This window comes from Cervus elaphus, chromosome 19 (assembly GCF_910594005.1).
Source record: "Cervus elaphus chromosome 19, mCerEla1.1, whole genome shotgun sequence".
NCBI classification, from domain to species: domain Eukaryota; kingdom Metazoa; phylum Chordata; class Mammalia; order Artiodactyla; family Cervidae; genus Cervus; species Cervus elaphus.
This window is the reverse complement of record NC_057833.1, coordinates 458,190-473,393: the sequence shown is the minus strand read 5'-3', so window position 1 is coordinate 473,393 and position 15,204 is coordinate 458,190. Positions and strand designations below refer to the sequence as shown.

The 15,204-nt window shown below is 37.8% G+C and overlaps 1 protein-coding gene across 1 annotated transcript in view; it reads left to right on the top strand.

Annotated features, from left to right (window-relative positions):
• LOC122675847 (phospholipid scramblase 2-like) overlaps positions 1-13,782 on the top strand; it is a 43,512-nt gene extending 29,730 nt beyond the window's left edge. Inside the window, exons 6-8 of the mRNA XM_043874989.1 lie at positions 1,179-1,340; positions 11,080-11,241; positions 13,723-13,782. Of these exons, the coding sequence (XP_043730924.1) occupies positions 1,179-1,340; positions 11,080-11,241; positions 13,723-13,782 (384 nt within the window). The remainder of the gene's footprint in view (positions 1-1,178; positions 1,341-11,079; positions 11,242-13,722) is intronic.
• Positions 13,783-15,204: the final 1,422 nt, after the last annotated feature.

Genomic DNA, 15,204 nt, shown 5'->3' with positions numbered 1-15,204 from the left:
GTGTGTATGTAAACAGATCACATATAGATCTATATGTGATATAGATCTAGATCACATATATATAGATCTATATCTATATAGAGAGGTCACATTTATATACACATCTGTACATATACACACAATTGAATATTATTCAGCCAAAAATGGGGGAAAAAATCCTGCCTTTGTGATAATATGTATATATCTGGATGGTGTTATACTACATGAAACAAATCAGACAGAGAAACACAAATACAGTGTGGTTATCACTTAAATGTGAAAAAAAAATTAACTCCTATAAATAGATTAAAATGGTGGTTGCAAGGAACTCGGGGGTGAGGGAAATGGGGAGATTTTGGTCATCAGTACAAGTTTCCAGTTATAAGATAAATAAGCTGTAGACCTCTGATGTGTATCATGATGACTATAGTTAACAGTATTAGAGCTGACCTTTGAACAACCAGGGTTTGAACTTCACTGGGCCATTTACACACGCTGCCGCTGCTGCTGAGTCGCTTCAGTCGTGTCCGACTCTGTGAGACCCCACAGACGGCAGCCCACCAGGCTCCCCCGTCCCCGGGACTCTCCAGGCAAGAACACTGGAGTGGGTTGCCATTTCCTTCTCCAGTGCATGGAAGTGAAAAGTGAAAGTGAAGTCGCTCAGTCGGGTCCGACTCTCAGCGGCCCCATGGACTGCAGCCCGCCAGGCTCCTCAGATGGATCTCTTTGAATAAGCACATGCTGCAGCACTACCTAACCTGTGACTGGTTGAATCCTTAGATGAAGAACCTTGGATATGGACGGCCAGCCTGCAAAGGCAGATGTTTGACTGTGCAGGATAGGGGTGGGGAGGTTGAGGTGAGGGTCAGGGGAGTCAGTGCCCCTAACTCCTGCTTTGTTCAAGGGTCAACTGTATACTGTGTACTTGAAATCTGCAAGGAGTAAACCCCATTACTGACACCAAAACAAGTGGCTGTGTGAGGTGACGGCGGTGTTAACTGAGAGTGGCGGTCAGTTCACAGTTTACATGTATATCATCATCACACAGTGTGCCTTAGATGTATTACAATTCAGCGGTTAATCACACCTCAGTAGACTTGGAAATAAAGACTGTACTGATGAGAGAGCTCTTATTAGACATCTGATGATAGTGATGATGATGATAATGACATATTACATTTATTCTTTTACTTTTTCAGATAGAAATCGATGCTCCTCCTGGTGTACCAATAGGATATGTTACTCAGATAAGGCATCCATTTCTGCCAAAGTTTAGAATTCAAAATGAGGATAGAAAGGATGTACTAAAAATTATTGGTCCATGTTGTATGTGCAGCTGTTGTGGAGATACTGATTTTGAGGTAAGAGATGTGATAAATTTTGTAACATTGGCTCATAAGAATATCATAATATTACAAACATATTAATAAATATTTGTATACTGATCTCAAGAGGAAGGTAATGTGCTTATTTATTTAACTTGGGCTAGAAAGGGGGATTTTGCTCTTATTAAACATCATGATTCTAAATGTGAAAAAAGAGAAGAAACTTATAGTCAAATAAATATAAGCAAAATATCTAACACTTAAACAGGGTGTTTTCTAATGGAGGTACTATGTATTATCCATACAAGTGAAAATGCTAATGTTGTCTTCAAAATCTGATTTCAATAAAAAATGTTCCTTTCTCAGTCTGAAACACAGGCTGCCAATGCCCTAAGTCCTCTTCAGAAGCTCTAAAATCTCTGGGTTCCTGTAAAAAGCCCAATTATGCAAAGAGTATCAGAACAAAGATAATGTAAGTTATACTACCCAATTATGCTTTTTATAGTCTCTCCTTTATCTTTCTTTGTATTAAACTGATCTCTATAAACCATAATATACCCATGTATTTACCACATAGAAGAATTTCATCACAGCAAATTTTCCAAACAGATGAGGCCTAGTCCCATAGTCCAAAGTATTTAGTTGCAGAAGGTTGAGATATTTTATAACCTAATGTCATGATTTTCTTGGAAAATCATAAAATCTGAAACTGATCATAAGCTGAAATCACTCATTTCCATAGAAGGGGCAAAATTCTCCTAACACCAAGCAGGGTTGCCTCCTTATGATAAGATATGGGAATTCTATCGCTGTCCCCTGACTTCCTAAGATTTCCCACTATCCAGTATCTTTCTTTTACATTATCTGGCTGGCTTCCCTAGTCACATAGCTTTTAATTCGTCTGTTAGACTCTGACTATATGAAGATGAATCATTCCCCTAAGAGACATCAGAGTCTACTAACAGATGGATAATTCTAAGAAAACACACATAACATAAAGAGATTTTGTAAAGCTCTTTTAAAGGCATTATGTTCATGCAAACACACACACACTCGCGTGTGTGCACATATCGGTCATTGTTGTTCAGTCACTAAGTTGTGTCTGACTTTTTGCGACCCTACGGACTATAGCACACCAAGATGCTTCCCTGTCCTTCACTATCTCTCAGAGTTTGCTCAAACTCATGTCCATTAAGTTGGTCAATCCTAAAGGAAATCAACCCTGAAGATTCATTAGAAGAACTGATGCTGAAGCTCGAATACTTTGGCCACCTAATGCAAAGAGCTGACCCATTGGAAAAGACCTTGATGCTGGGAAAGATTGAGTGCAAGAGGAAAAGGGGACGACAGAGGATTAGGATGGCATCACCTATTCAGGGCCTTATTTGAGGAAACTGAGAGACAGTGAAGGATAGGGAAACCTGGCGTGCAGTAGTCTATGGGATTGCAAAGAGCTGGACATGACTTAGTGACTGAACAACAATCCCTGATCATTAGGGATTTTGAGCATTTTACTCTAGGTTTACTGGCTACTTGCATTTGCTCTTATTGCTTTGTTTATTAATGTCTGTTTGTCTATTGAATGGTTTATTTTTTGTCAGTTTATAAAAATAATTTCTGTATCAGCTCAGTTCAGTTCAGTCGCTCAGTCGTGTCCGACTCTTTGCGACCCCATGAACTGCAGCACGCCAGGCCTCCCTGTCCATCACCAACTCCTGGAGTTTACTCAAACTCACGTCCATCGAGTCGGTGATGCCATCCAACCATCTCATCCTCTGTCGTCCCCTTCTCCTCCTGCCCTCAATCTTTCCCAGCATCAGGGTCTTTTCAAATGAGTCAGCTCTTCCCATCAGGTGGCCAAAGTATGGGAGTTTCAGCTTCAGCATCAGTCCTTCCAATGAACACCCAGGACTGATCTCCTTTAGGATGGACTGGTTGGATCTCCTTGCAGTCCAAGGGACTCTCAAGAGTCTTATCCAATACCACAGTTCAAAAGCATCAATTCTTCTGTGCTCAGCTTTCCTTATAGTCCAACTCTCACATCCATACATGACCACTGGAAAAACCATAGCCTTGACTAGACGGACTTCTGTTGACAAAGTGATGTCTCTGCTTTTTAATATGCTGTCTAGGTTGGTCACAGCTTTCCTTCCAAGGAGTAAGCGTCTTTTAATTTCATGGCTGCAGTCACCATCTGCAGTGATTTTGGAGCCCAGAAAAATAAAGTCTGACACTGTTTCCACTGTTTCCCCATCTGTTTGCCATGAAGTGATGGGACCGGATGCCATGATCTTAGTTTTCTGAATGTTGAGCTTTAAGCCAACGTTTTCACTCTCCTCTTTCACTTTCATCAAGAGGCTCTTTAGTTCTCCTTCACTTTCTGCCTTAAGCGTCGTGTCATCTGCATATCTGAGGTTATTGATATTTCTCCCGGCAATCTTGATTCCAGCTTGTGCTTCCACCAGCCCAACATTTCTCATGATGTACTCTGCATATAAATTAAATAAGCAGGGTGACAATATACAGCCTCGACATACTTCTTCCCTGATTTGGAACCAGTCTGTTGTTCCATGTCCAGTTCTAACTGTTGCTTCCTGACCTGCATACAGGTTTCTCGATTTGTCTGCTGATTATAAATAGTTTTCAAGGAGTGTTGTACCGTGTGTGTGTGTGTGTGTGTGTGTGTGTGTTGTACTTAGTTACTCGGTTGTGTCCAGCTCTTTGTGACGCTATGGAATTCTCCGGGCAGGAGCACTGGATGGATTGCCATGCTCTCGTCCAGGAGATCTTCCCAACCCAGGGATCAACCCCGCGTGTCTTACCTCTCCTGCATTGGCGGGTGGATTCTTTACCACTAGCGCCACCCGGGAAGCCCATATAGAAATTTTATATCTATTAGTACCATATAGGAGCAAACTTTATTTTCCTGCAGTTTTAATTCTTATTTACTTATTTGGCTGTGCCAGGGCTTTATCTACAACATGCAGAATCTTCAGTTGTGGCATGCGAACTCTTAGTTGTGGCATATTTCCTGACCAGGGATCAACCTGTGCCCCTGCATTGAGAGTGTGGAGTCTTAGCCACTGGACCACCAGGAGAATCCCAAGCTTTATTTTGTTTCAATGGCCAGACAGCATGTCATCAGACGTTATTAAGGAAACTATTATTTCCTTGCTGAATTAAAATATCATGCAAACATTAAACATTAATTTACCAAACATTAAATTCCTACATATAATAAAATCTATTTCTAGATTCACTCCTCTGTTGTACTGACCTGACAATCTGATTTTACAGTAGTGCCTTATGATATAATTATGGTGACATAATATGTCCTCTTTCAAGTCATACCAAAATGATCACTCAATATTCTTCTTTGATAGTATTTTCTTGCTAATATCTAGTATTTTCCTTCACATGAATATTAAAGTCATTTAATTTTTCATAAGTTAGAATCTAATCAGGATTTTTTAAAATCTGTTTATCATTTTTTAAATTAACATATTTATGATGCTAAACCTGCTCCATCCAAGAAGTATTCACTCATATCTTGTTTTATATTTTTCATAAGAATATATAGGTTTCTTCATATAGAAACTTTGTGTTTTATTAAGTTTATTTGTAATTTATACCATTATCACTGTTAAAAATAAGTGCTATTATTAATTGTGAGAAAAGCTATTTATTTTTATTTTTTATCCAGTTGTATGACTATATTATAATATTAAACATAGGTGTTTCTGCTTTATTTAACTTTCTTAGGTATAACATCACATTTCAAATGACATTATGGTAGCTCTTCTAATGCTTCTATAGCAATTGGCTCATTTTTTTTCCAGCCTTCCTACAGGTCAAAAATTCCAATGATGATTACAGTAAAACAATAACTATCAATTTGATTACTTCAGTTGAAACAGTGAAAAATATTATACTTTAGAAATATATTGCTATGATCTTTCATACCATTTTACTATCCCTATGTTGCTTAACATAGCACATACTTTGCAAGGTTGTTATGAGCATTAAATTGTAAAGACTTTGTATGCCATGACTGTACTAAATGTTATACATTGTATTAGTAAGTAATAAAATATCTTTCACAATCATTGATGTGATCATTTGCTTATAATTTATAATTTTTAAAGTATTTTACACTTTATTACAGTGCATTGTTTGCTAGGTTTATGTGCTAATGTTCTATTTGGATTTTTATTTATATTTACATTATATTAATAAGTGATTTACAATTTTCTTTTTAGAATATATTTATCAAATACTGGTATTAAATTTATGGATTTATAAATTTAATTCAAATATAATATACCATAATTCGATTTTTTATCCATATATCTGATACCAAATGTATGTGCTTTTTTCTCTCACATGAAATAGTTATCCTATTCTCTGGACCCCAGTTAGGTGTGCAACTTAATTCAATTCTGACACTAGCTAACTGGAGTTGATGTAGATCCCACAATGACCTCAGATGCTATTTACAAGTCTCAAACCTACTGTACTTCTGACCTACTAGCCATCAATCAGGGATACCCACAATTCCCTCCTCAGGTTCAATATTTTGGTAGGATAATCACAGCACTAGGAACATATTTTACTCATGCTTAACGGTTTTTATAAAGGATATTGTGAGACACAGATGAGCAGGAGGATGAAGTAGTACACGGGCACGGTCTGGAGGGGTCCCCCGCACAGGGGTGTCGTCCCCAGCCTGGAAGGTCTCCAGTCTGGAGGGTCCTCCGCACAGGCGCTTTCACCCCCGTGGAGCTGCGCTGTGTCAGCCTCCCAGCCCGGGGGTGTGTTCCCCAGCCTGGAAGGTCTCCAGTACTCAACTGTTTACTGAGCATTTATGAAGGCTTCACTACAGAAGCATGATTTATAGGATCACTGGTCACTGATGGATAAATCAATCTCTCGCTCCTGTCTCCTCCCCAAAGGTCAAGGCAGGAGTTCAGGGTGCCAAATTTCTAATTATTGCTTGGACTTTCTGGTGACCAAACCCCAGCTCAGCTGGTAAAGAATCTGCCTGCAATGCAGGTGACCCTTGTTCAATTCCTGGGTCTGAAAGGTCTGCTGCAGAAGGGATAGGCTACTCACTCCAGTATTCTTGGACTGCCCTGGTGGCTCAGCTGGTAAAGAATGGGTTCAAACCCTGGATTGGGAAGATCCTTTGGAGAAGGGAATGACTACCCACTCCAGTATTCTGGCCTGGAGAATTCCGTGGACTGTGTAGTCCATGGGATCACAAAGAGTCGGACATGACTAAGCAACTTGCACTTTCACTTTTCAGGGCCCACAGCCACCAATCATCTCGTTAGCCTAGAAAACTTTTATTCCTCAGAAGATTCCAAAAGTTTTAGCAAATGTATGCCAAGAACTTGGGACAAAGAACACATATTATGACAAAAGACTCTCCTATAATCCCTATCAATCAGAAAATTACAAGGGTTCTAGAGCTCCATGTCAGGAACCAGGGAAAAAAAAAAAAAAAAACAACTAAATATGTATTTCTTCTTATGTCACAAATACTAAAGAATAACTTCAGGGTTGAAATAACTTTATGATAAAAATTTTCTCTTCTTAGAAGTTTATCTAGAATTTAGCTAAAAGTTGTCTGGTCCTAATAACTTTCCAGCTGGAGGTCATTATTCATATTTCTGATGTTTTTCATTCAAAAATATTGTATTTTTATTTTTTACATGAATCTTGGTAGAGTTTAAAATTTCCTGCTACAGGAATCAAGAAGGGGAAATGTTAATATCTAATAGTAAGATTTTGGTGGCAGGTAAGTTATTTTCTGTGTTTTCAAAATTTTCAAATATTTCAAAAATAAATTTTAAACAAAGATTTCTTTACAAGATACATATGCTTAAATGACAGCTACTAGCAGATTAAGAAATGAAGGTGTGCAAGAGATTTGTGTTAATGTTTTGTCACAATAATGTTATGTAACATATAACCCTTAAAGTTAACTGACTTAAAAATAGGCATTTATTCTCAGGGCTAAGGGTCTGGGGTATATACCTAGGCTCAGACAGATGGCCCTAATTTTGGCTGTAAGTTGGCTTCAGGTCTGTTCCAAATATGTTCATTCTAGAGCTGCTGCAATACCAGCTGCCTGGATCATGCTTTTCTAGTGGCTGATCACTGGAGAGCAGGACCAAGATCAAACCATTCAGCCATGTCTGAGGTCTTCGCTGGTGTCACATCCATTAACCCTCCATTGGTTAAACAAGGAACATGGTCAAGTCCTAATTTCAATGTGCACGGAAGCATACTGGGTTTACAGAGGGAAGGCACTGAAATGACTATTTGACGAACAGTAATTCAGGCTATCAGAATTCCTCAGTTGCTCAGCAGTAAAGAATCTGCCTGCAAAGCAGAAAATGCAGGTTTGATCCCTGTGTCAAGAAGATCTCCTGGAGGAGGGCATGGCAACCCACTCCAATATCCTTGCCTGGGAAATCCCACGGAAGAGAGGAGCCTGGCAGGGTTCATGGGGTCAAAGGAGTCAGACACGACTTAGCAACTAAACGACAACTTCATGTTATCACAGTGTTCATATCAGAAGTTTAATACAGATTTTTAGAGAACTTAACCAACCATATCCAAATAAAACACTTCAGTGGTCCCATGTTATGGAACTGGTCCCAGCCTGAGTTAGAGCTTCAAAGGTTACGCCAGCACACACGGTAGCTTGTGCATATTTGAAAAGGACATTTCTCTTCCTGGTTTGACACAGCTCTTCCTATATATACCCTGGCAAGTGTACTATATGCCCTCTTGGTGAGGTGCATTTCTGTGGCAACAAGCTGTTCAATTCTCTACCATGGCCCTTGGCTTTCCTCGAACTGTAAAAGTAAAAAATTTTTATTGAGCTTCTTTGTTTCATACACTTCCGCTTTTGTTGTCCCCCATCCCCTCCTGTTGTCCAGACTTATTCCAAGCTTTGAGCGGGAGCAACACAGTTCAGTTCAGTTCAGTCGCTCAGTCAAGTCCTACTTTTTGGGACCCCATGGACTGCAGCACCTCAGGCCTCCTTGTCCATCACCAACTCTAGCAGCTTGCTCAGAATTCATGTCCATCGAGTCATTGAAGCCATCCAACCAATCTCACCCTCTGTCCTCCCTTTCTCCCCCTGCCTTTAATCTTTCCCAGCATCAGGGTCTTTTCCAATGAAGCAGTTCTTCACATCAGGTGGCTAAAGTACTGGAGCTTCAGCTTCAGTATCAGTCTTTCCAATGAATATTCAGGACTGATTTCCTTTAGGATTGACTGGTGGGATTTCCTTGTAGTGCAAGTGACTCTCAGGAGTCTTCTCCAAAACTACAGTGCAAAAGCATCAATTCTTTGGTGCTCAGCTTTCTTTGTGGTCCAACTCTCACATCCATACATGACTACTGGAAAAACTATGTTTGACTAGACGGACCTTTGTTGTCAAAGTAATGTCTCTGCTTTTTAATATGCTGTCTAGGTTGGCCAAAGCTTTTCTTCCTAGGAGCAATTGTCTTTTAATTTCATGGCTGCAGTCACCATCTGCAGTGATTCTGGAGCCCCCCAAAATAAAATCTGTCACTGTTTCCACATCTATTTGCCATGAAGAGATGGGACCAGCTGACATGATCTTCGTTTTCTGAATGCTGAGTTTTAAGCCAGTTTTTTCACTCTCCTCTTTCACTTTCATCAAGAGGCTCTTTAATTCCTCTTCGCTTTCTGCCATAAGGGTGGTGTCATCAGCATATCTGAGGTTATTGATATTTCTTCTGGCAATCTTGATTTCAGCTTGTGCTTCATCCAGCCCAGCATTTCACATAATGTACTCAGCATATAAATTAAATAAGCAGGGTGACAATTTACAGCCTTGATGTACTCCTTTCCCAATTTGGAACCAGTCCATTGTTCCATGTCCGGTTCTAACTGTTGCTTCTTAGCTATATACAGATTTCGCCGGAGACAGGAAACATGGTCTGGTATTCCCATCTCTTGAAGAATTTCCCACAGTTTGTTGTGATCCACACACTCAAAGTCTTTGGCATTGTCAATAAGGCAAAATAGAAGTTTTTCTGGAATTCTCTTGATTTTTCTATGATCTGACAAATGCTGTCAATTTGATCTCTGTATCCTCTGCCTTTCTATATCCAGCTTGAACATCTGGAAGTTCTGGGTTCATGTACTGTTGAAGCCTGGCTTGGAGAATTTTGAGTATTATTTTTGCTAGCGTGTGAGAGGAGTGCAATAGTGCCGTAGTCTGAACATTCTTTGGCATTGCCCTTCTTTGGGATTGGAATGAAAACTGACCTTTTCTAGTCTTGTGGCCACTGCTGAGTTTCCCAAATCTGCTGGCATATTGAGTGTAGCACTTTCACAGCATCATCTTTTAGGATTTGAAATAGCTCAACTGGAATTCCATCACCTCCACTACCTTTGTTTGTAGTGATGCTTCCTAAGGCCCACTTGACTTCACATTCCAGGATATCTGGCTCTAGGTGAGTAATCACCCCATCATGGTTATCTGGGTCATTAAGATCTTTTTTGCATAGTTCTTCTGTGTATTCTTGTCACCTTTTCTTAATATCTTCTGCTTCTGTTAGGTCCCTACCATTTCTGTCCTTTATTGAGCCCTTCTTTGCATGAAATGTTCCCTTGGTATCTCTAATTTTCTTGAAGAGATCTCTAGTCTTTCCCATTCTATAGTTTTCCTCTCTTTCTTTGCACTGATCACTGAGGTAGGCTTTCTTATCTCTCCTTGCTATTCTTTGAACTTTGCCTTCAGATGACTATATCTTTCCTTTTCTTCTTTGCCTTTCATTTCTCTTCTTTTCTCAGCTATTTGTAAGGCTTCCTCAGACAACCATCTTGCCTTTTTGCATTTCTTTTTCTTGGGGATGGTCTTGATCACCACCTCCTTTACAATGTCACAAATCTCTGTCCATAGATCATCTTGCCTTTTTGCATTTCTTTTTCTTGGGGATGGTCTTAATAACCACCTCCCCTACAATGTCACAAATCTCTGTCCATAGATCTTTTGGCACTCTGTCATATCTAATCCCTTGAATCTATTTGTCACTTCCACTGTATTATCATAAGGGTTTTGATTTAGGTCATATCTGAATGGTCTAGTGGTTTCCCCTATTTCCTTCCATTTGATTCTGAATTTTGCAATAAGGCATTCATGATCCCATCAAGTTACTTATTGGTTACTTTACTTCAATCAAAATTCCCAGTCCTCTTTTGCAGGCTCTTGGCATTTCACATTTTCCTACTGACAGTGGGCGATAATGGGGCCTCGCATCATGTTTAAAGACTTAGCCTAAGTCAACTCTTTGTCTCTGTCTTAAAACTCAATTCAGATGGGAATTTCATGTACGACCTTCCTGATGGCTTCTAGAAATTTCATCAAAGAAACATTTCACTCACTTTATGGCTGTATCTTTTCTTGTTTAACTTTTATTTGGGATCAATTCCAACTCATTTATTACTGTCTGTCTTAATGTAAAATAAAAAATATTAAAATATTTTAGCAAAGCTACTTTCATATAAATTCTTTATAGCAAAGAAACAGTTTTCTCAATTATCTGTGTGTGTGTGTATATATATATATATATATATGAATCTATATGCATCTAATAAGTGATATAATTTTTAAAGTTTGTTATGTCCCATAAGGTTAATACAGTATTTGTTATATTCCAAGTTTACAGGTAGTTTTATTTTTATTTTCTAGAATTCTTTAAGACTTTCTTCTTTTCTTCCAATCTAGATTAAAGCTCTTGATGGAAAAAATGTGGTTGGCAAGATTTCTAAGCAGTTTACTGGAATTGTGAGAGAAATATTCACAAGCTACAGTAACTTTGACATTCAGTTCTCTTCAGACATTGATGTGAAAATGAAAGCTGTGATACTTGGCGCATGTTTCCTCATAGTAAGTTTATTCTTGCTGAACTTCAGTATAGGTGATTTTTCTAGTATCATTCTGAAATTACTTACTAAATTTCACATTTTAAAAGTGATCTTAAACTCACAGATTTTATTCAAAGGGGTGACATTTTATCCTTGCTCTGATATTTCATTTTATCCTGATACTGTGGATTCATAGGTGACTAGCTTTCTCTGGAAAGTAAACTCAATTTCATATGTCAATATATGGGCTTTATGTATTAAGGAGAGGCCCTGGTCTTTGGGGTTTGTATTAAAAAAAAAAATTAAAATTCATGCTTTGAGGAATACTTTAAATAAGGGCTTAAAATGGCATAAATTCAGTGAAATAGGGCAAATTCCTCTTGACTCACTATTAAATAATCTAGTGTAAATTGTAATCTGCAACAAGAGTATATTGTCAATTAAGCAATTAGATAAAAGTGCAAATTGAGAGGAAATACATGGGATAGAGCAATGACTCTGAACTTGTCTTCACATTAAATCACCTAGAAAAATTTCCGAAACTCCAAGTACCAAATCATACCCTGAGTTCAATTAAATCAGAATTTCAGAATCAGAAGTTTTGTATGATTCTATATCCAGTCAAAATTAAAGATATCTGAGACAGAGTAATAATTTTTACCCTTAATGACTCAATGGACATGAGTTTGAACAAGCTCCGGGAGATGGTGAAGGACAGGGAAACATGGCAAGCTGCAGTCCATGGGGTTGCAAAGAGACAGACATGACTAATCGACTGAACACCACCACCAGGGAAATCCAGTGGTATGATTAAGATGTGAGCTAACCTGCCTCTAAAAGACTTTTAAGGATTAAGCAACACTTTCTACAGATTGGTAATTCATTGAAAATGGTTTTGTTAATTGACTGGTTTTAAATAGGCATAATAGGCTATTATTTAAATAGGCTGACTTTATTTTTCTGGGCTCCAAAATCACTGCAGATGGTGACTGCAGCCATGAAATTAAAAGTCGCTTACTCCTTGGAAGGAAAGTTATGACCAACCTAGACAGCATATTAAAAAGCAGAGACATTACTTTGCCAACAAAAGTCCGTCTAGTCAAGGCTATGGTTTCTTCAGTGGTCATGTATGGATATGAGAGTTGGACTATAAAGAAAGCTGAGTGCCGAAGAATTGATGCTTTTGAACTATGGTGTTGGAGAAGACTCTTGAGAGTCCCTTGGACTGCAAGGAGATCTAACCAGTCCATCTTAAAGGAGATCAGTCCTGGGTGTTCACTGGAAGGACTGATGTTGAAGCTGAAACTCCAATACTTTGTCCACCTGATGCAAAGAGCTGACTCACTGGAAAAGACCCTGATGCTCGGAAAGATTGAAGGCAGGAGGAGAAGGGGACAACAGAGGATGAGATGGTTGGATGGCATCACCGACTCGATGGACATGGGTTTGGGTGGACTCCGGGAGTTGGTGATGGACAGGGAGACCTAGTGTGCTGGGTTGCGGTTCATGGGGTCGCAAAGAGTCAGACACGACTGAGCGACTGAACTAAACTGAACTGAAATAGGCATAAATAAAATAGCTATAAATCCAAATTTTAGAAATATAAATCCTGTTGTCTATGTGAACAATGAATTTGAGGGGTAAAATTACAATAGTATAATTACTAGTGACTTGCAACAAGTATTAAATTATTTCTATTAAAGGAACAAAGAAAAATAATAGATGTGAGAGAAATAAATTTCATAGGATTTGGCTAAAGTTATAGGGAAGGGAGTTCTACATAGACACTGATGGACTTGAACAACCTGGAAAACATAGTAATTAAATTTGGAAGACAAATCATGAAACTGACACAAAAACTTCTAAGGTGCATTCTGACTCTTTAGATGGCCATCATTTTTATGGGAAAAAAAATCTAAAAATTATATATGCAACGCTCATCACAAGTTATACTGCAAGAGAAGAACTACAAAAAATTGGGGAAGAAAAACTGAAAGAAGATTTAACGGAGACTATAAAAAGTGAAATGTAGAGAAATTGCATGTGCATGCTCAGTCATGTTCAACTTTTTGTGATTCTGTGGACTCTAGCCTCCCAGGCTCCTCTGCCCATGGGATTTTCCAGGCAAGAACAATGGGGTGGGGTGCGATCTCCTACTCCGGGAGATCTTCCCAACCTAGGGATCAAACCTGAGTCTCCTACATTTGTAGGCAGATTCCTTACCACCATGCCACCCAGGAAGCCACATAGAGAAATTACCAAAGAGTAATTAAATTCATGCAGGTATCAACAGATGAATGAATTATAGGGCGTAACTGATATTAAAATAGAAGGCTGGAGGTACACTTATGCAGCCATAGACTTCACCTGATTTATTGTTTATAGTTAATTTTTCTTGTTTAACAGCTATATTAGTGTTTTATCAGATCCCATAGAATTTCTGTACCAGAGAATTATACATGTTTTGCTTCTGAATATTCTTCTCTGCATTTTTTAAATTTAGGACTTCATGTTTTATGAAAGAAAGAGATGCGCTAAGTTTTTGGCACTAACACCTTTTTAGCAAGCTCACAAAAGTCTCTCATAAAAGAAAATTTGGTATCTATACTCAGTGGGACCATGAAAACGAAAACTCAGTGTTTTTTACCTTTAAAGTATTATACCATGTCTGAAATCCTCTGTGAATCCTGTGGTCCAGGTATGTGCTTTTATGTCAAAACTATATAGTTTATTTTCTGTTCACTGACTTATGGTTTTACACATTTTCTTTAAACATTCATCATATATTTGAAAGAAACTATTTTGGACATTTTACCTTTAGACATGAATCTTTTTATGAAAAACTGCTTTGAATTATAGTCTGTTTTTTCCATTTTATAGCAAAAATTAAAGACAATTATAATATGAAATATTTGTAATTAAATCTAGTTTTTTATATGCAACAACTGTTACTCTGCAAATACTGTATATTCAAAAGTTAACATTAATATGTACTAAATTTCCTTTATAATTATGTTTAAATAATACTTAATATGCATATTATTAAGGAAAAGTAAAATTTGTTTTATAGCAGTTTTATTCACTTTATATAAACTTCACCTGTAATCTAACTTGCTACTATAAATAAGACATCAACTGGAATATAAATTACCAATTTTTAACAGTTTTCAGTACAAAGAAAGATATGACTCTTTCCCAAACACAGATACATTAAAAAAAAAATCTCATTCACTAGAACTAGGGTATTATTACAATTTTTGGCATAATTATTAATATGTAATTATTACCTCATATATTCTATCATCCATTGAACATAGTAATTCTGAGATCACTTTAGGTGTTAAATGACATACATATTCCTTCACAGAACATAAACTTCTATAATGGTATATTATTATTTATACCAATAGTCAAAATAACTGATAGAAAATTCTTTATATATTTATTTGCATATTGATATTTTTATTTTTTAATTTTATTTATTTTTTTTGCATATTGATATTTTTAAACAAATTGTAAACACTTTATTCAGGTGGTACTCTGAGCCCTGTACATTTACCACTCATTCCCTTTTGCTCCTTTAAAAGGAGCAAAAGCATATGATACCATTAATAAAACAGATACCAGTACTGGAAACTAGGATTTCTATATGTCAGAAAGTTAGAAGAATTTTTATATCCTGTTTTGTAGAGAAAATTGAATCCAGAGAGAGGAGAGGTCCAACCCACAATTTACCTAATAGAAAGGAAAAGTGTGCTGATTAAGAAATAAGAGATTAGGATAAGAAATGAGATCATCCTCAGGAGACCTCCAACATCCCTCAGTTCAGTTCAGTCATTCAGTCATGTCTGACTCTTTGTGACCCCATGGATTGCAGCACGCCAAGCTTCCCTCTCCATCCCCAACTCCTGCAGCTTGCTTAAATTCATGTCTATCGAGTCAGTGATGCCATCCAACCATCTCATCCTCTGCTGTCCCCTTCCCC